The sequence below is a fragment of the Thalassophryne amazonica genome, chromosome 23 (genome assembly GCF_902500255.1).
Source record: "Thalassophryne amazonica chromosome 23, fThaAma1.1, whole genome shotgun sequence".
In the NCBI taxonomy this organism is placed as follows: Eukaryota; Metazoa; Chordata; class Actinopteri; order Batrachoidiformes; family Batrachoididae; genus Thalassophryne; species Thalassophryne amazonica.
The window spans coordinates 6,056,446-6,077,023 of record NC_047125.1 but is presented as its reverse complement, the minus strand read 5'-3'; the positions used below and the strand labels follow the sequence as shown (position 1 = coordinate 6,077,023).

The 20,578-nt window shown below is 39.2% G+C and overlaps 2 protein-coding genes across 4 annotated transcripts in view; both read left to right on the top strand.

Annotated features, from left to right (window-relative positions):
- Positions 1-17,637, top strand: part of LOC117504827 (zinc finger protein 135-like) — a 70,681-nt gene extending 53,044 nt beyond the window's left edge. For all 3 annotated transcript variants that reach the window (XM_034164367.1, XM_034164368.1, XM_034164369.1), the window contains 2 exons: positions 4,571-4,924; positions 16,007-17,637. In XM_034164367.1, the coding sequence (XP_034020258.1) occupies positions 4,571-4,924; positions 16,007-17,499 (1,847 nt within the window). In that variant the 3' untranslated portion in view covers positions 17,500-17,637. The remainder of the gene's footprint in view (positions 1-4,570; positions 4,925-16,006) is intronic.
- Positions 1-20,578, top strand: part of LOC117504829 — a 252,950-nt gene that overhangs the window by 162,733 nt on the left and 69,639 nt on the right. The window lies entirely within an intron of this gene.

The window sequence follows — 20,578 nt, the reverse complement described above, 5'->3', positions numbered from 1 at the left end:
AAAATAAAAATCCACTAGACAGGCTGCGGAGCAGCACAGGTAACGCACGACAACAGTGGTAAAAATAAAATAAAAATCCACTAGACAGGCTGCGGAGCAGCACAGGTAACGCACGACAACAGTGGTAAAAAATAAAATAAAAATCCACTAGACAGGCTGCGGAGCAGCACAGGTAACGCACGACAACAGTGCTAAAATAAAATAAAAATCCACTGAACAGGCTGTGGAGCAGCACAGGTAACACACGACAACAGTGCTAAAAAATAAAATAAAAATCCACTGGGCAGGCTGTGGAGCAGCACAGGTAACACACGACAACAGTGCTAAAAAATAAAATAAAAATCCACTGGGCAGGCTGTGGAGCAGCACAGGTAACACACGACAACAGTGCTAAAAAATAAAATAAAAATCCACTGGACAGGCTGTGGAGCAGCACAGGTAACACACGACAACAGTGCTAAAATAAAATAAAAATTCACTAGGCAGGCTGTGGAGCAGCACGACAACAGTGCTAAAAAATAAAATAAAAATAAAAACGAAAGCGTTAGCAAGCTAGTTAGCTTGCCAACGCTGATGAAAGTTAGCTGATAAAAGTGCTCCGTCGCGATGTTTCGACCGTTAGAGGTCTTCTTTAGGCATTGGAGCACGGTGAAAAAGTAAAAAAAAAAAAGTAAAAAAAAGTAAAAAAGTCTTGAAAAAGACTGTTAATTCAAAGAACTCAAACAGCTCAGTTCAAACAGCTAACAGATACAGCAGAACACCGCTGTGCTCCGGAACAGGAAGACGACGATCTCCTCGCATTTATTTCCTCTAGGCTGGACTATTGTAATTCATTATTATCAGGTTGTCCTAAAAGTTCCCTAAAAAGCCCTCAGTTAATTCAAAATGCTGCAGCTAGAGTACTAACGGGGACTAGAAGGAGAGAGCATATCTCACCCATATTGGCCTCTCTTCATTGGCTTCCTGTTAATTCTAGAATAGAATTTAAAATTCTTCTTCTTACTTATAAGGTTTTGAATAATCAGGTCCCATCTTATAGTTAGGGCTGGATCAGGTGACCCTGAACCATCCCTTAGTTATGCTGCTATAGACGTAGACTGCTGGGGGGTTCCCATGATGCACTGTTTCTTTCTCTTTTTGCTCTGTATGCACCACTCTGCATTTAATCATTAGTGATCGATCTCTGCTCCCCTCCACAGCATGTCTTTTTCCTGGTTCTCTCCCTCAGCCCCAACCAGTCCCAGCAGAAGATTTCCCCTCCCTGAGCCTGGTTCTGCTGGAGGTTTCTTCCTGTTAAAAGGGAGTTTTTCCTTCCCACTGTAGCCAAGTGCTTGCTCACAGGGAGTCGTTTTGACCGTTGGGGTTTTACATAATTATTGTATGGCCTTGCCTTACAATATAAAGCGCCTTGGGGCAACTGTTTGTTGTGATTTGGCGCTATATATAAAAAAAATTGATTGATTGATTGAATTTCATTTTGCAAGCTCACACTGTTTTTCTCTGTGCTTGCAAGCACATGAAGTGGCTTCAAGAGGGAACAGTTTGCAAATATGATATAAATACCAGACATACTGATCAATGCTGGTTTACTGGCTACTACTGTTCCTCTATTATTAAAGGGAGCAGTATCATCCTTTGCTGCCTCAGTCAGGAGTCTCCTGATAGTGATAGTGTCCTCACTGTTAACAATGGACTTAATGACTTCATAGCGACTGATCCAGTGAATTTCTAATTTCTAATAATTTTTTCAGTGTGGGTGTATTGTATGTGTGTGCAAAATAATGTCTGTGACAAAATGTTTTCAGTGAACTGGACCAGTCAAAAAAACAACAACAACAAAAAAAAAACCTCTTCGCTAAAGGCTCTGATGCACTGCATGACTAACTGCCAAATGCAGCTGGTGATTGTAGCAGTGGACATATGGAATGTCCCTGCCAAGTTTGTGCTGAAGTAATAATGCCTGGAGCCCACCCCTCACTCCAGACATGGAGTTAAAAAGGTGAAGGGGAAAATATACTAGATTGTAGTGAGACCAGTTATGTTATGCAGCTTGGACACTGTGACACGAACAAAGCCAAGAGGTAGAGCTGAAGCTGCTGCAATATTCTTTGAGAATAATGAGGAATAATACAAATAATGTACTAACTCATTGCCCGTGGGGATCCATGGGCTCTAGATTGGGTAGTGTTTATAAAATAGGAATCTTACATTTTTCAAGGGTGGTAATAAATTATGCAAAGTTGCTATAATTAGTTGGAATGGCATATGAGTCCAGAATGTTTTTAGAACTTTAGACGTCAACAGTTTTTAGAAGAACTCAACCCTTTTATTTCTTGTTAATTATATAATTTTTTTTTATGTTAATTTATGGTCTTAATGTATCTTTAAATTGTTTAGGTTGTTGTTGTTATCATATACACACTATTATAATTATTATTGTTATTATCAGTGTTATTATTTTTACCCGAGGCCATCAAAATATGGCTATCAGAGATTGCAAAGGCTTTGCGTCTGTCCGTCCGTCTGTCTGCTCAGCATAAGTTCAGCCCTATTGCTGCCAGGGTCTTCAAATTCACAGGAAACATTCTTGGGACACAGACCTTGGACAAGTTCAAAGATGGCTAACTTTGACCTATTTGAAGAGGTTAAAAAGGCACATTCTGGTCCTATTTTTATGGTGTGATCTCACGGATGCTATTATGCAAAAATTAGCGATTAAAAACTGGTAACACTGTTTTTGTAACTTGATAACACATCTGGAATGATTTTCACGACACCTCATGGACGTTAGCATAATAACGTCACTTCCTGGTCTAGCTAGCTGCTAACCACTTAATTTCTGGCTAAATATAACCTTTTTGTCATAGATTATGTAAAAAGCTAGAGAGAAATAAATATTTCTAAAATTTAAAATGCTGTTTTTGTAACCTGATTACACCTCTGGAGTGATTTACAAGACACTTTGTGGACATCAGCATGCATGTGCATTACACGCGGTCAAAGCTAACTTCCGCTGTTTTCAAAAGCTCATATATGCACATGTACGCCCTCCTGCAGATGCTGTTAAAACATAAATAACATTGTTTATGATTCAATTTATTTTTCACTTTATTTAGTTTATATAGTACCAAATCACAACAAAGCTGCCTCAAGGCAGTTCACATAAGTAAGGTCTAGCCTTACTTGAGCAACCATACAGGCGACAGTGGTAAGAAAAAAAACTCCCTCTGATGATATTGAGGAAGAAATCTCAAGCAGTGGGCATGAATGATTGCGTTTATTCTGCAACATGAATATAAACATGCAGAGGTGAATATATCAATGATACACGGTTAACACAATAAAGCATAATTTTTAATAATAATTATTTCCATTGTGGTCCTTGTGAAATTATCACGTGATAAAATAGAGGGGCTTGATGGAACATGTACAAATTGTAAATAAGACAATATGATCTGAATAATTAATGTAAATAATAAATGTGTGTGTGTGTGTGTGTGTGTGTATGTGTATATATATATATATATATATATATATATATATATATCACACACCCACTTTGCACTGGGATAACAATTAAACAACTGCAAATTATAAAGAACACAATGCTCATACGGCCGAGGGTATTTTAGCATTGTTTTATTTTATTATTACTTCTGTTTTGTCATTTGATGCCATCTATGTATTTTACCGCATTTAGAATTATATTATGTACTTACAAATCACACACTCACGCTTTTAATACATAGATGATTTACCACCCCCTGCTGGAACACTCTGTGAGTCTAGTATGTAATTATGTCACTGAACAATGTTCGGTGTTGTTAGCTAATATCCTTAGTGGTTAGCGGTTAGCACTGTTGCCTAACAGCAAGAAGGTCATGGGATCAGTTTCCACTTGTGGCTTTTCTGTGTGGAGTTTGCATGTTCTCCCTGTGTTTTTCTGGGTGCTCCGGCTTCCTCCTACATCGAAAGATGTGCAAATTAGGTGGACTGGAAACTTTATAATGATCCATGTCTCCCTCCTAAAAGTGATCTCAATCTCAGTGGGACTAACCTGGTTAAATAAAGGCTAAATTAAATATCTGTGGCTTCTCCAAAAATATTAGTCCTATCAATTTTCCATTTTGGCGGTGTTCATTCTTGACCCAAAATACATTAAGCATACCAGACGGCAAAAGCCACCTCCACAGTTTGTCCGTGACCGAAATTATATGCACGCACACACAGAGAGCTTTTTGTCTTTTCTGCATTATGCCACAAGTAGGTGCTTTTATTTTTACACACCCACATACACTTAACTAAACTGACTGAACCAATTGAACTAGCAACACTAACAACACTGTTAAATATTTAACAGTATTTAAATGTTTTTAAATGGTGGTTGATGGTTTAAATAATATTTATGTAAACAGGCACATAAATGCATCAATATTGTGATATGTGTTGAGTATCAGAGGTCCAGAGATACCTATTTTGAGGAATGATGTAGAGCCCTGCTCACCATTCTGTAGCTTGTTTTATTTTAAGGACTGTTTTGAATCATATCACTTTAATTGGTTCTTCGCAGATGTTGACCAGTTGTTGGTGATTAAAGAAGAAACTCTCTCTGAACAGCGGGAGCGTAATCTGAGTGTTGACCAGGAAGACATTAAAGAGGAACAAGAGAAACTCTGGATCAGTCAGCAAGGAGAGCAGTTGCACCAGCTGGAGGAGGCTGTTATCACTAAGTTCCCTTTCACTGTTGTCCCTGTGAAGATTGAAAGTGATGATGAAAAACCACAGTCATCACAGGTTCATCAAAGCCAAAGCGATGCGAGCATAGAGGTTGGGCCCGTGGCCAGCAGCTCAACTGTACACACAACATGGATGGCTCAATCTATTGGAGAGGATGATGGAGGACCAAACCCAGCCAACATCTCAGGTACCAATAGTCATTTAAAACCAGATACCAGTGGTGAGACATCAGACACTTCTGAAACTGATGACAGTTATGAATGGAAACAGACTAAAAAATTTACTTCTGGTTTTAACTGTGAAACAAATTGCGATATCTCAAAGCAGCACAGAAGAAGGCAAGCAAGTGACAAACCATTTGACTGTTCAGAGTGCGATAAAAGTTTTGGATTGCAGGATAATCTGCTGAAACACGTGAGAATTCATATGGGAAAGAAACCATTTGACTGTTTTGAGTGTGGTAAAAGATTTGAACATCAGAGCAGTCTGATCACACATACGAGAAGTCATACAGGGGAGAAACCATTTGGCTGTTCTGAGTGTGGAAAAAAATTTGGACGAAAGGGAAATCTAATCACACACCTGAGAATTCATATGGGTGACAAACCATTTGGCTGTTTTGAGTGTGGAAAAACATTTGGACAAAAGAGCAATCTGATCACACACTTGAGAAATCATACAGGCCAGAAACCATTTGGCTGTTCTGAGTGTGGCAAAAGATTTAGAATGAAGGATGATCTGATCAGACACATGCGAATTCATACTGGAGAGAAGCCCTTTCGCTGTTCCGATTGTGGTAGAAGATTTAGACACAAGAACAATCTGATTAAACATATGAGAATTCATACAGGTCAGAAACCATTTAGCTGCTCTGAGTGTGGCAAAAGATTTAGACAGAAAAGGGATTTGTTGAGACACACGAGAATTCATAGTGGAGAAAAGCCTTTTGACTGTTCTAATTGTGGTAAAAGATTTGGACAGAAAGATGATGTGATCACACACATGAGAATTCATACAGGAGAGAAACCATTTGGCTGTGCTGATTGTGGTAAAGGATTTGGGCGAAAGGGCAATCTGATCACGCATATGAAAATACATATGGATCAGAAACCATTTTGCTGCTCTGAGTGTGGTAAAAAATTTGCACAAAAAGCCAATTTGATCACACACATGATTATTCATACGGGTCAGAAACCATTTGGCTGCTCTGAATGTGGAAAAAGTTTTGGAATGAAAGGTAACCTAATCACACACATGAGAATTCATACAGGGCACAAACCATTTGGCTGTACTGAGTGTCATAAAAGATTTGGGCAGAAGGGAAATCTGGTCAGACACATGAGAATTCATACTGGACATCCGTCTCATCTAACGGAAAAGTAACCATCTTCTACGACAAAGAGATAGCAGCAGGAAGACATTTCAACTGAGTTGCAATAAATCCTGATATTGTAATTTGGTATAAGCAAGAAAAAACAAACAGCCAAGATTATAGATGCAACAATCTCCAGTGGCTACGGCCTCAATAGAGCTCAAAATGCCAAGACTTCAAAAATGACCTACGGACAACATGGTCATAGAAAGAAATAGATATAATGCCATTTGTGGTGGGGGCGACAGGGCTTGTGAAGAAACCTTAAGAAATACCTTTAGAAAATTGACTCTTGCTTGCCTCTACTGGTGGTTGGCTCTCACTGCGGTATTGTATCACTTCCTCTTCCGGAGCACAGCGGTGTTTTTCCTGTATCTGTTAGCTGTTTAATCTGCGCAGTTAGATTGATCTAGTTATCTAGATTACTTTTTGTTTCCCAGTGTAATCTTTACGTGCCTTAACTAAAGCACTCCTTCTGCTGAATCACCTCTAAATTATTTACACATTATTCACTTTGCGTGTTTTTAGGAATCCGCTAGCTTAGCGTAGCTACTAGCGCTTAGCCGATTTAGCATGGCGGCTTCTCCTGTCTCTCCCGCACTTTTCTGCTCTGGGTGTGAAATGTTTAGTTATTCCTCGGCCTCCTTAACAGTAACGGTACTTGTAATAAGTGTAGCTTATTCGTAGCTTTGGAGGCCAGGCTGGGCGAATTGGAGACTCGGCTCCGCACCGTGGAAAATTCTACAGTTAGCCAGGCCCCTGTAGTCGGTGCGGACCAAGGTAGCTTAGCCGCCATTAGTTCCCCCCTGGCAGATCCCGAGCAGCCGGGAAAGCAGGCCAACTGGGTGACTGTGAGGAGGAAGCGCAGCCCTAAACAGAAGCCTTGTGTACACCGCCAACCCGTTCACATCTTTAACCGTTTTTCCCCACTCGACGACACATTCGCCGAGGATCAAACTCTGGTTATTGGCGACTCTGTTTTGAGAAATGTGAAGTTAGCGACACCAGCAACCATAGTCAATTGTCTTCCGGGGGCCAGAGCAGGCGACATTGAAGGAAATTTGAAACTGCTGGCTAAGGCTAAGCGTAAATTTGGTAAGATTGTAATTCACGTCGGCAGTAATGACACCCGGTTACGCCAATCGGAGGTCACTAAAATTAACATTAAATCGGTGTGTAACTTTGCAAAAACAATGTCGGACTCTGTAGTTTTCTCTGGGCCCCTCCCCAATCGGACCGGGAGTGACATGTTTAGCCGCATGTTCTCCTTGAATTGCTGGCTGTCTGAGTGGTGTCCAAAAAATGAGGTGGGCTTCATAGATAATTGGCAAAGCTTCTGGGGAAAACCTGGTCTTGTTAGGAGAGACGGCATCCATCCCACTTTGGATGGAGCAGCTCTCATTTCTAGAAATCTGGCCAATTTTCTTAAATCCTCCAAACCGTGACTATCCAGGGTTGGGACCAGGAAGCAGAGTTGTAGTCTTACACACCTCTCTGCAGCTTCTCTCCCCCTGCCATCCCCTCATTACCCCATCCCCGTAGAGACGGTGTCTGCTCCCAGACCACCAATAACCAGCAAAAATCTATTTAAGCATAAAAATTCAAAAAGAAAAAATAATACAGCACCTTCAACTGCACCACAGACTAAAACAGTTAAATGTGGTCTATTAAACATTAGGTCTCTCTCTTCTAAGTCCCTGTTGGTAAATGATATAATAATTGATCAACATATTGATTTATTCTGCCTTACAGAAACCTGGTTACAGCAGGATGAATATGTTAGTTTAAATGAGTCAACACCCCCGAGTCACACTAACTGCCAGAATGCTCGTAGCACGGGCCGGGGCGGAGGATTAGCAGCAATCTTCCATTCCAGCTTATTAATTAATCAAAAACCTAGACAGAGCTTTAATTCATTTGAAAGCTTGACTCTTAGTCTTGTCCATCCAAATTGGAAGTCCCAAAAACCAGTTTTATTTGTTATTATCTATCGTCCACCTGGTCGTTACTGTGAGTTTCTCTGTGAATTTTCAGACCTTTTGTCTGACTTAGTGCTTAGCTCAGATAAGATAATTATAGTGGGCGATTTTAACATCCATACAGATGCTGAGAATGACAGCCTCAACACTGCATTTAATCTATTATTAGACTCTATTGGCTTTGCTCAAAATGTAAATGAGTCCACCCACCACTTTAATCATATCTTAGATCTTGTTCTGACTTATGGTATGGAAATTGAAGACTTAACAGTATTCCCTGAAAACTCCCTTCTGTCTGATCATTTCTTAATAACATTTACATTTACTCTGATGGACTACCCAGCAGTGGGGAATAAGTTTCATTACACTAGAAGTCTTTCAGAAAGCACTGTAACTAGGTTTAAGGATATGATTCCTTCTTTATGTTCTCTAATGCCATATACCAACACAGTGCAGAGTAGCTACCTAAACTCTGTAAGTGAGATAGAGTATCTCGTCAATAGTTTTACATCCTCATTGAAGACAACTTTGGATGCTGTAGCTCCTCTGAAAAAGAGAGCTTTAAATCAGAAGTGCCTGACTCCGTGGTATAACTCACAAACTTGCAGCTTAAAGCAGATAACCCGTAAGTTGGAGAGGAAATGGCGTCTCACTAATTTAGAAGATCTTCACTTAGCCTGGAAAAAGAGTCTGTTGCTCTATAAAAAAGCCCTCCGTAAAGCTAGGACATCTTTCTACTCATCACTAATTGAAGAAAATAAGAACAACCCCAGGTTTCTTTTCAGCACTGTAGCCAGGCTGACAAAGAGTCAGAGTTCTATTGAGCTGAGTATTCCATTAACTTTAACTAGTAATGACTTCATGACTTTCTTTGCTAACAAAATTTTAACTATTAGAGAAAAAATTACTCATAACCATCCCAAAGACGTATCGTTATCTTTGGCTGGTTTCAGTGATGCCGGTATTTGGTTAGACTCTTTCTCTCCGATTGTTCTGTCTGAGTTATTTTCATTAGTTACTTCATCCAAACCATCAACATGTTTATTAGACCCCATTCCTACCAGGCTGCTCAAGGAAGCCCTACCATTATTTAATGCTTCGATCTTAAATATGATCAATCTATCTTTGTTAGTTGGCTATGTACCACAGGCTTTTAAGGTGGCAGTAATTAAACCATTACTTAAAAAGCCATCACTTGACCCAGCTATCTTAGCTAATTATAGGCCAATCTCCAACCTTCCTTTTCTCTCAAAAATTCTTGAAAGGGTAGTTGTAAAACAGCTAACTGATCATCTGCAGAGGAATGGTCTATTTGAAGAGTTTCAGTCAGGTTTTAGAATTCATCATAGTACAGAAACAGCATTAGTGAAGGTTACAAATGATGTTCTTATGGCCTCGGACAGTGGACTCATCTCTGTGCTTGTTCTGTTAGACCTCAGTGCTGCTTTTGATACTGTTGACCATAAAATTTAATTACAGAGATTAGAGCCTGCCATAGGTATTAAGGGCACTGCGCTGCGGTGGTTTGAATCATATTTGTCTAATAGATTACAATTTGTTCATGTAAATGGGGAATCTTCTTCACAGACTAAAGTTAATTATGGAGTTCCACAAGGTTCTGTGCTAGGACCAATTTTATTCACTTTATATATGCTTCCCTTAGGCAGTATTATTAGACGGTATTGCTTAAATTTTCATTGTTACGCAGATGATACCCAGCTTTATCTATCCATGAAGCCAGAGGACACACACCAATTAGCTAAACTGCAGGATTGTCTTACAGACATAAAGACATGGATGACCTCTAATTTCCTGCTTTTAAACTCAGATAAAACTGAAGTTATTGTACTTGGCCCCACAAATCTTAGAAACATGGTGTCTAACCAGATCCTTACTCTGGATGGCATTACCCTGACCTCTAGTAATACTGTGAGAAATCTTGGAGTCATTTTTGATCAGGATATGTCATTCAAAGCGCATATTAAACAAATATGTAGGACTGCTTTTTTGCATTTACGCAATATCTCTAAAATCAGAAAGGTCTTGTCTCAGAGTGATGCTGAAAAACTAATTCATGCATTTATTTCCTCTAGGCTGGACTATTGTAATTCATTATTATCAGGTTGTCCTAAAAGTTCCCTAAAAAGCCTTCAGTTAATTCAAAATGCTGCAGCTAGAGTACTGACGGGGACTAGAAGGAGAGAGCATATCTCACCCATATTGGCCTCTCTTCATTGGCTTCCTGTTAATTCTAGAATAGAATTTAAAATTCTTCTTCTTACTTATAAGGTTTTGAATAATCAGGTCCCATCTTATCTTAGGGACCTCGTAGTACCATATCACCCCAATAGAGCGCTTCGCTCTCAGACTGCAGGCTTACTTGTAGTTCCTAGGGTTTGTAAGAGTAGAATGGGAGGCAGAGCTTTCAGCTTTCAGGCTCCTCTCCTGTGGAACCAGCTCCCAATTCAGATCAGGGAGACAGACACCCTCTCTACTTTTAAGATTAGGCTTAAAACTTTCCTTTTTGCTAAAGCTTATAATTAGGGCTGGATCAGGTGACCCTGAACCATCCCTTAGTTATGCTGCTATAGACGTAGACTGCTGGGGGGTTCCCATGATGCACTGTTTCTTTCTCTTTTTGCTCTGTATGCACCACTCTGCATTTAATCATTAGTGATCGATCTCTGCTCCCCTCCACAGCATGTCTTTTTCCTGGTTCTCTCCCTCAGCCCCAACCAGTCCCAGCAGAAGACTGCCCCTCCCTGAGCCTGGTTCTGCTGGAGGTTTCTTCCTGTTAAAAGGGAGTTTTTCCTTCCCACTGTAGCCAAGTGCTTGCTCACAGGGGGTCGTTTTGACCGTTGGGGTTTTACAGAATTATTGTATGGCCTTGCCTTACAATATAAAGCGCCTTGGGGCAACTGTTTGTTGTGATTTGGCGCTATATAAAAAAAATTGATTGATTGATTGAAAATTAAGAGCTCTCTGATACAAAGCCAGCAATCTTTAGGGTGCACCTATAGATCCTGGGTCTGGGGCCCATTGCACTTGGTGAAAAGAGATCTTAGAGGGCTGTTCCATAGCACTGTTCCTTCCCGTTTCATCCTGAATAGCAAATCAGGGAGTGAATCATAGGAACTTTTTGATATATCTTTGAACAAACTTTGTAGTTTCAAAATAATCAGAATAAAACAAGATTCTGAGCTCTGTTTATTACAAAACATACTCAATATTGTGACCAATTGTGAAATAATGTAGAAATTTGTATGACAAACGATCAACAAAACACTGCAGTTTAATAAGTTTCACAAATAAGTTGATATGTGCTTAAAGGATGCTCATTAAGTGCATAATGAGCAAGCACATCTTAGCCGAAAACTCCAGTGTTCACACAACAGAAATAACATTTAGACTGGATTTATATTATTCTTAAATGTTGTATTTACTTGAAAATAATGTTGTAGATGTGTTCATCCATGACAAAAGTAAGTGGGAGGCATTTGAAAACAATGCACACAGCAGCCAGCAGAACACAGGTTGGGGTGAAGGGTGCAGGTGGGAGTGGGATAGGGAGCTGCACTCCTTTATTTGTTAAAGCCAGTCAACGTTGCACTCAAGACACTTAATCTGTTTACTTTGCTGGGATGCCCAAGTAGAGCCTATGTATTGAAAACACTACACTGTAGTGTGTTTTGGTGTTATATTGTTATTCCATGTTACATGATACTTCATACAAGAGAGAAACAAGTTTGTTCTAGTTGGAAATATAATAAAAGTTTCAGTCAAAACAGCAATCTGTTTGTGGTTTTTCATGTTGTGATTATACATTATAGGATCTTTCGGGGGTGGGGTCTGTGTTTTGGCTGCTCCTATTTATGCTTGGAGTTACCATAGTAGATCTGCAGGGATGTTCCTGGGTAAAAATGCTAGTGGTTCAAATGCCCACTCATTATAAAACGATAGCCCTTTCCAGCAATGTGTGTGCAGCAGCCAGTCCTTATGTATCTTGTAAATAATGAATGATTACAAGATTTATGTATATTATTGTTTTAATAATGGTATATTTTAGTGGTCATCCAATTAATGCAATATATCCATAATCAGAATTGGATGATTAAAATACTCACAAGGCCAATTAAACAATAACTATATGAAGGCAATTTGATTTAATGGCTGTCATAATTTCTGTTCAAATGTGAAAACAGTTGTTTATATACACAAATTAGAGAAATAATTCATGGAAACATAAATGTATAAGCTTCAACAAGTAAGATTTGTCATCCACTTGATACTGGGTCTTAGCAAATGACTTTCTAGACTGATTCACTGATTCCCGGGTACATGTGACACACTAGTCATGTTAACAAACAGCTGATAGTCTGGTGAAGACATAACACATGCTCATCAGTTGGACGGGGTAGTCTTCTAACTAATAACTTTCGGCCACCTTTCCTCTGTTGTGAGAAATAAATACAAAGATACTGACAGTCACAAAATTTACTTTTGATAGAAAAATCTGATGTCACTTGCCACTTAATTTTACCCGTAATGTATCTAAAAGCACTAATTTATAAGGGGGATGTCTTTATGCATAAAAGTATGGCATAACTGCTGCAAATATGTGTTTTTGCAGCTATAGCTACTGATTCACTGTGCCCCGGTTTCCCCTATATATACTACCCACTAGTGCTGGGTTGAAAAGTTCGATTAGCCGATTTTAAATCGATTCTCATTTTAATTCCCACAGCTCGATTCACACATCTAAAGACTGATTTTAAATATATGCAGTTCTCGCCAGTGTTGGAGCAGCATCTCTGAAGAAATGACGCTGCAGTTGGGCCATTGCACTGATCATTTCTCCACATTGATTGTGGACCTGCTGGTTCTGATTAAGAAGTAACACATCCTCAGTTTATTCATCAGCCTCTGTCAAGTCAATCATGATGACCGGGACTCTCGTCTGTTGTGGGCAAGACAAGAGAATTGCCCACTGTTTAATTCATAGTAGTGTTTGTTTTTCTTTCGTTCCTCATAATGTGCCTTTTCTGTGGGTCTGTGCACAAAGGTTTTCTGGTGTGGACAGACTTTTCAGTCTTTTCCACCAGCACTCGCTGCGTGGTTGTGCAAGAAGACTGACTGAAAAGTCTGTCTGTGCGGGTGTGGGAGAAGTTCTCCTGCAGCGTACGGCTCTGCAGATGTCAGTGTTTGTAGGGGAGACTGGGACCATTTGCCCACAGAACATTTTTAAGTCCAGAAGATCATGGGTTCAAATCCCCGCCTGACTGGAAAATCACTAAGGGCCCTTTAATCCCCTATTGCTCCTGGTGTGTAGTGAGTGCCTTGTATGGCAGCACCCTGACATCGGGGTGAATGTGAGGCATAATTGTAAAGCGCTTTGAGCATCTGATGCAGATGGAAAAGCGCTATATAAATGCAGTCCATTTACCATTTACACTATTTCCTGCATTTTGAGGGACAAATTTTTTGAAGTAAAGCCATAGTGTTTTTTTTTTCTATGTTTGTTACAGCCTTACTTTAAAGCCAAAAGAAACAAGGCATCAGTCCAAAACATGGAAGGGTGTAGACATGTACCTGTGTCAGGCTCAATGAACCAAGTATCTCTGGCGCCCTCTTTTGGCTGCCCTGGATCTATTCAGTAATTCTGCCCTTCAGTATGTTTGTAAAATAAAAATACTACTCTATAATTCTGGGAGGGAAACGGTCTGTGCCATCAGTCTTATAGCCATCATTATTCACTACAAATACTTCATTAATTTGCTGTCAAATGTCAATAAAATATTAGTATTATGTTGCATAACTAGACAATTAGGTAACAGCTCAAAAATGGTTTTAATAGCACTCACCCAAATCAATATAGAATCAAATTGAAATAATGATTCTGAATCTTAAGAATCGGAATCCAATCGATTCTTGAAATTTGAATCAATACCCAGCGCTACTACCCACAAAATGTAATTTATGTGCTTGACTGATTACTTTCCACTGTTTATGAGTTCATGCACTGAGTTGATCGTACACACATTGAGCTAAATTGAGTGGCACTGATTGATATTACCACTGTCCAACCCAAATCAGAAAAGTTTGGAATGATATGGAAACTCTGAATGCATTTAGCTTGACTTCTGTTTTATTTCAGACATTATGAAGCCAAGATGTTTCATGTTTAGTCAGCTCAGTTTCATTTTATTTGTTAATTTATGTCCATTCCTGTATTTAATGTCTGCAACACATTCCAAAGAAAGGTGAGACACTAAATTATTTACCACATTGTAATGGTGCCATTGTTTCTCGCAACATTTAAGAGATTTTGGCATTGAGGATACCAAGCCATGATGTGTTTCAGGTGTTATTTTGTCCTATTGTTCCTGCAAACATGTCTTAAGGTTTGTAACAGTATGGGTTTGTCATCATTGTTGCATATTTTTTTGTTTCAAAATTCTCCACACCTTCCCTGTTGGGGAATGGTCAGGATTGCAGGCAGGCCAACCCAGTATCTGTACTTTGTTCTTTAGCAGCCGTGCCTTTGTAATGTGAGCAGAATATGGTTTTGCATCGTCTTGATGAAAAATGCATGGACGTCCCTGGAAAAAATGTTTTTGAAGGCAGCATATGTTTCTCTAAATCTCAATATATTTTTCTTCAGTATTGCTGCCATCACAGAAGCACCAAGGGCACTGACCCATTCCCAAACCATGACAGCCCCTGGCTTTTGGACATGTTGCTGATAAAAGTCTGGATGGTCCTTTTTGTCTCTCCATTTTTTCTTTTTTTGACACAGTAGATCTGAAATACTGGTTCAATACATGTTTAAATGGTCGGATTGTTCAATCCAGATTCCTCTGAGCCCAGAGAATTCAACATCACTCTTGGACAAGGTTAACATCGGGCTTCTTTTTTGCACAGTAAGGTTTTAAGTGGCATTTCTGACTCTAACTCCGTATTGTCATGCTTGACAAAAGTTTCCATATTTGCTCCTCAGAGACACTTTCACCTTTCGTGGAGATTGCTTTTGTCTTAAAGCATGAGGTACCTTGACGCTTGCGTGAATCTGAGCCCTGCACTGGCACACAATCTGACAATTTTATGAACTACACGTAATCTGAACATTGCGCAATCTATTCAAAAATGCTGTGTGTCACTGGGTCAGCGCATCACAGAGCTTATGACGACATGTTAAATCTATAATTAACATAATTTTACAGATAGTCATAAGAAGGAATGATAATGCAATTGTTTAACCAAGCCATTACAATATAAACATTATAAATAATTTCCTTTGAGATTAATAAAATTATTTCTTCTTCTTACGAAGCACAAGAGAGAAGCTGCAGCTGTAGAAAATTCCTCTGATTCTGTGAGCGATTAGAGGTGGTTTAATCAGCCAAGTTCTGAGAGCAAATGATTAATCCACTACAAAATAATTATTTTATAATCACGCAGCGTCCAGTGGAACAATTGGGTCGCTTCGGCGCAATGAATTGTGCAGCAGTGCGGGGGTTAAATGCATGCAAGTGTCAAGGCACCTATTGATATCACCAGTTTCAAATAACATCATTATTTACTTTTAACTCATTATTAGCCCTAAACCGCCTCACGACTTTTTTTTTTTTGAGTATGCTGCAGGCCTTAAATGCAGAAATTGATGTATATTAGCAAATTAAATGAAAATGACCACACAAAACTCGAGTTCATACAGTCTGTGATGAAATAGAAGTCAAAGTAATGTAAGAATCACTGTAGGTTTATTTATTTCACGTTTTCCGTACCATGACAACTTTTTTTCTGATTTGGTGTTGTGTATCAGACTAGAAGACTATTGGTGTTGGTGGTTATCCCCATATTCTTTTTTTTTTTTTTTTTTTTTATGAATGTTGTTCTAAATTGTATCAATTCTTTGCAGATATGCAGCAGTGCAATCTGAGCATTGACCATGACGATATTAAAGAGGACCAAGAGGATCTCTGGATCAATCAGCAGGGGGAGCAACTTCACCAGCTGGAGGAGGCTGATATTACAAAGTTCCCTTTCATTGCTGTCACTGTGAAAACTGAAATTGATGAAAAACCTGAGTTATCACAGGTCTATCAAAACCAAAGTGATGAGAGCACAGAGGCTGAGCCTGTAGTTAGCAGCTCATCTGTACACAGAACACTGACAGCAGAAGCTGAGGGAGAGGACAATGGAGGACCAAAACCAGCCACCAACTATTTTCCATATAGTCATTTACAATCAGATGCCAGTGGTAGGAGTTCAGACAGTTCTGTGACTGAGACTAACAACAGCTGTGAATGGAAACAGACCAGAGAACTTCATTCAAGGTTTAACTGTCGGATAAAAGGCAAAGTCTATGTTGGTCATAGCGGGAGCAACATTAGTAAGAAACAGTTTAATCCTTCCCAGTATCTTAAAGCATGTGGTCCAGTGAACTATTCCAAACAACACACAGGACTGCAAGCAACTGAAAAACCATTTTGCTGTCCTGAGTGTGGTAAAAGATTTAGACACAAGAGCAGCCTGATCACCCACAAGAGAATTCATACAGGAGAGAAAACATTTGGCTGTTCTGAATGTGGTACAAGATTTGGAGGAAAGAGCCAGCTCATCACACACATGAGAATTCATACAGGGCAGAAACCATTTCATTGTTCTGAGTGTGGTAAAAGATTTGGACAGAGGGGGAATCTGAGTACACATATGAGAACTCATACAGGACAGAAACTATTTCACTGCTCTGAGTGTGGTAAAAGATTTGGACACAAGAACAGTCTCATTATACACATGAGAATTCATGCAGGAGAGAAACCATTTGGCTGTTCTGAGTGTGGTAAAAGATTTGGACATAAGAGCAGTCTGATTATTCACATGAGAATTCATACAGGAGAGAAACCATTTTACTGTTCTGAGTGTGGTAGAAGATTTGGACGAAAGAGTCATCTGGTCCAACACATGAGAATTCATACAGGAGCGAAACCATTTCACTGTTCTGAATGTGGTCAAAGATTTGGACAGAAGAGCAGTTTGATCACACATACGAGAACTCATATCGGACTAAAACCATTTGGCTGTTCTGAGTGTGGAAGAGGATTTGGTCATAAGAGCAGTCTCATCAAACATATAAGAATTCATACAGGAGAGAAACCATTTGCTTGTTCTGAGTGTGGTACAACATTTCGAAATAAAGGCCATCTGATAATTCACATGACAACTCATTCAGGAGAGAAACCATTTGCATGTTCTGAGTGTGATACAAGATTTGGGCGAAAGGGCAGCTTAATCAGACACATGAGAATTCATATGGAAGAGAAACCATTTGCGTGTTCTGAATGCGGTACAAGATTTGGGAGAAAGAGCAGTCTAATCAGACACATGAAAAATCATACAGAAATGAAATGAGTGGGTTGGAGTTCCTACTGGACATTTGCCTCAAGTGTCCTCGGTCCCACTGTGAAGAGGGTTTGCGGGGAGAGATCTCTGTATGAGGACGTTTCAATGAAAACGAACCCTAGCTAAAAACTACACAAAGCAAATATGGAAAAGTCGAAAAATGGCAAATTGTACTGGGGTGATTCTTTAACTACGGGCACTATTGGCCTTGTAAATGTAATTTCCACCACACCATTGCCTTACAATATAAAGCGCCTTGGGGCAACTGTTTGTTGTGATTTGGCGCTATATACATGTGCTCTGATGTCACTTTATCTCCATAGAAACTACCCAAGCAATCTTTCATACAAACTGTTTAAAGGGACATTACAGTGTTGTGGTGGAAATTACGGCAATAGTGTGGGACAACTACATTTTGTTTAAAAAAATCACAACAGTTGTATGACATTGAATACCCCAATTATGTTTTGATTATTTTACTGATATTTTATTCAGAGATATTTTAAAACATTAGAATAAACGTTTCTTTACCATTCACTTTTATCATTGAAAATCAAAAGTCTGGGTGTGGGACAAGCACAAAATGGCAATATTTGCATATAATGATGCTGAAAAAAGGTGAAAAAGTCATCATAGACTACTAGAACAAATTTCTTAACACACTTTCATTGTAAAGATAACTATAAAAGTGTGAAATGTCCCCTTTTTTTCTGTTTTTCATACAATATGATCAAAGGACACAATAAGTGCCCGTAGTCTAAGAATCACCCACTGGCCGGATGTCTCCCAGGATAAAAAGGTCCCCAAATCACGCCTAGGCACCAGGGTGTGTGAGGAAAGTAATGGTGCAACTTCTCTCAGTGCTGCAGGGAATGATCTCCCCTGCGAGAGCACTCAACTGGATAACCCATCAGATCAGCATAGCCCTGATCCTGGACTCCAGCAGCAACAGCCTCAAAGGCCAAAAAGAAATCTACGAAAATACCCCACTGTCACTTGGACCATTGAAGAGAACAAAACAATCTTCTACTGCTTCGCTTACTCAAGACATGAGAAGTGGGGCAGGAGAAAAAAGGCAGTATTTGAGGAGAGGATAAAAGAAGCGGATTTACAAATGAAACCATTTGGCTCTTAGACCTATATATTGAACTAGTAGTGGAGACACAAAGACTGGTGTGTCTTATGTGTACTGTTGTTGTCATGGTTCGTGTCACATGATAATTCCTACAAAACTATTATTTCTGAATGTAACAAATGTTTTGGAGGTAAACTGTGCTGTTCATATTATGAATATATTGTAACAATCTCATATTTTTGTGTATGTCTGTCATTCTTTTGGCTGCAGCTGTTTTGCGTGTGGCTGCCACAGCAAATGTGGAATTGATCCACATGTTGAGTTGGTTTTACGTTGGGTGCCCTTCTTTAAGCAACTGCAGGGTCTCAGTTATAAATCATGCATATGCACAGAAAAATGCAAACACTTTTTGCTGGACATGAAAAGGAATTGTTCAATAAAGAAGGGATGATGACCACTTAAATATATGCAGAATTAGTTTCAAAGAGAAATCAACTCAAACATTTCTTGACTGACTGACTTGGATTTACTGAGCATCTCGGAAACATGGCTGCTTTTCATGTTGCTAGGTAGAGTATACAAATAATGTTTCTGAGTTCAATGGTATGAATATTTCATGAGGTGAAAGATGGAACGTACCGTTCAATGAGGCGAAGCTTTCATATTCGTTCCATTGAAAGAATGGAAAACCATTCATTATTTGTTTTATATAACGATGAAAATAGATCCTTGTCATTTGATATTTTATTAATTTATAAACAACAGAAAAAGGACTTACATTTTGGTATTCATCACTCGTGCTTAACAGTACAGCATGAACTTTAAACAGGAGTCCAAAATTGTTCTCAGTAGTCCGTGATGCCGTCCACTGGCTTCATGTACAGACTGTCCTCTGCTTTCCTCACTCCAGTGAAAAATCACATCAGAAATTTGTCCAGATTTCATGTGTCCAGATGGCTTACGGTGTGGTGGATTTGATTTTTTTTGTGTGTGTTGGAAGAATTAGCAGTGTCATTTAGTTCCTTCAAATCGTCATCCACCAGCAAAACAAACTCCGACATGTTTAGCTAAACGCAGTCCCCAATAGTGTGAGCATGCACGGTGGTTGGGGCGTGCAATAGCACATTTCATATAGCACCAAAATTGCACGCTAAAAAAGAACTATTGCAAGGTCAATGAAACACAATGGCAAATGGTACATGTCACGTGACATACGAGCCACCAATCAAATGACAAGGATCCACTCAGCCGTTATATAATACATGTGTAGAAATTGGCCTTGCTGGCAGTTACAAGTCATAAGAGCGGTGTAAACACTGTTTCTGGGAAACATAACCTTATATAACCTCATTGAGAGTGCATGCCGACAGCAGAATACTACACCTGCTGAATATAACATATAAAATATGAAACTTATAGTTAATAGCACAAACAAGTAACGTTAAAGTTGCTCCAGTTTCAGTACAAAATGATGCAAATTATTGGTTGAAATAAAAGGATTAATAAATGGAATAGTTTTGACTGTGTTGAATGTTTGGTCTCAAAGGTAAAGGTCAAACATGATTAACATCTATTGGATTTTATGACGTGTGACATATATTGCCCTGTAACATAACTACGCATGACAGATGGTGCAAACTGTTCCTTATTAGAACCCTATTAACCAAAACAATAATTTGCTTAATTTTTTTACTGAATTTTAGCAACTTTAATTTTTAACCCCTATACAAACTGAAATTGACCTTTGTCACCATTTTTGCTGTTTTTTACCCCATAACTCCAGATCATTCCATCATATATAGTCCAAACTATACCTTTTTGGAATCGTTATGATCAGACAATTAATGTAATATAGTTTTCAGCATGATTGGAGCATTTCTAAAGTTTGACCTCAGTGTAATTCTTCATTGACCCCTACCTGGCTACAGCTACCACACTGGGGTGGCTATCATGCATTTTTGTGTAGGCCGTGATACACTGAGGATGGATTCAAAGTGTTGTTTATTCCCCTTA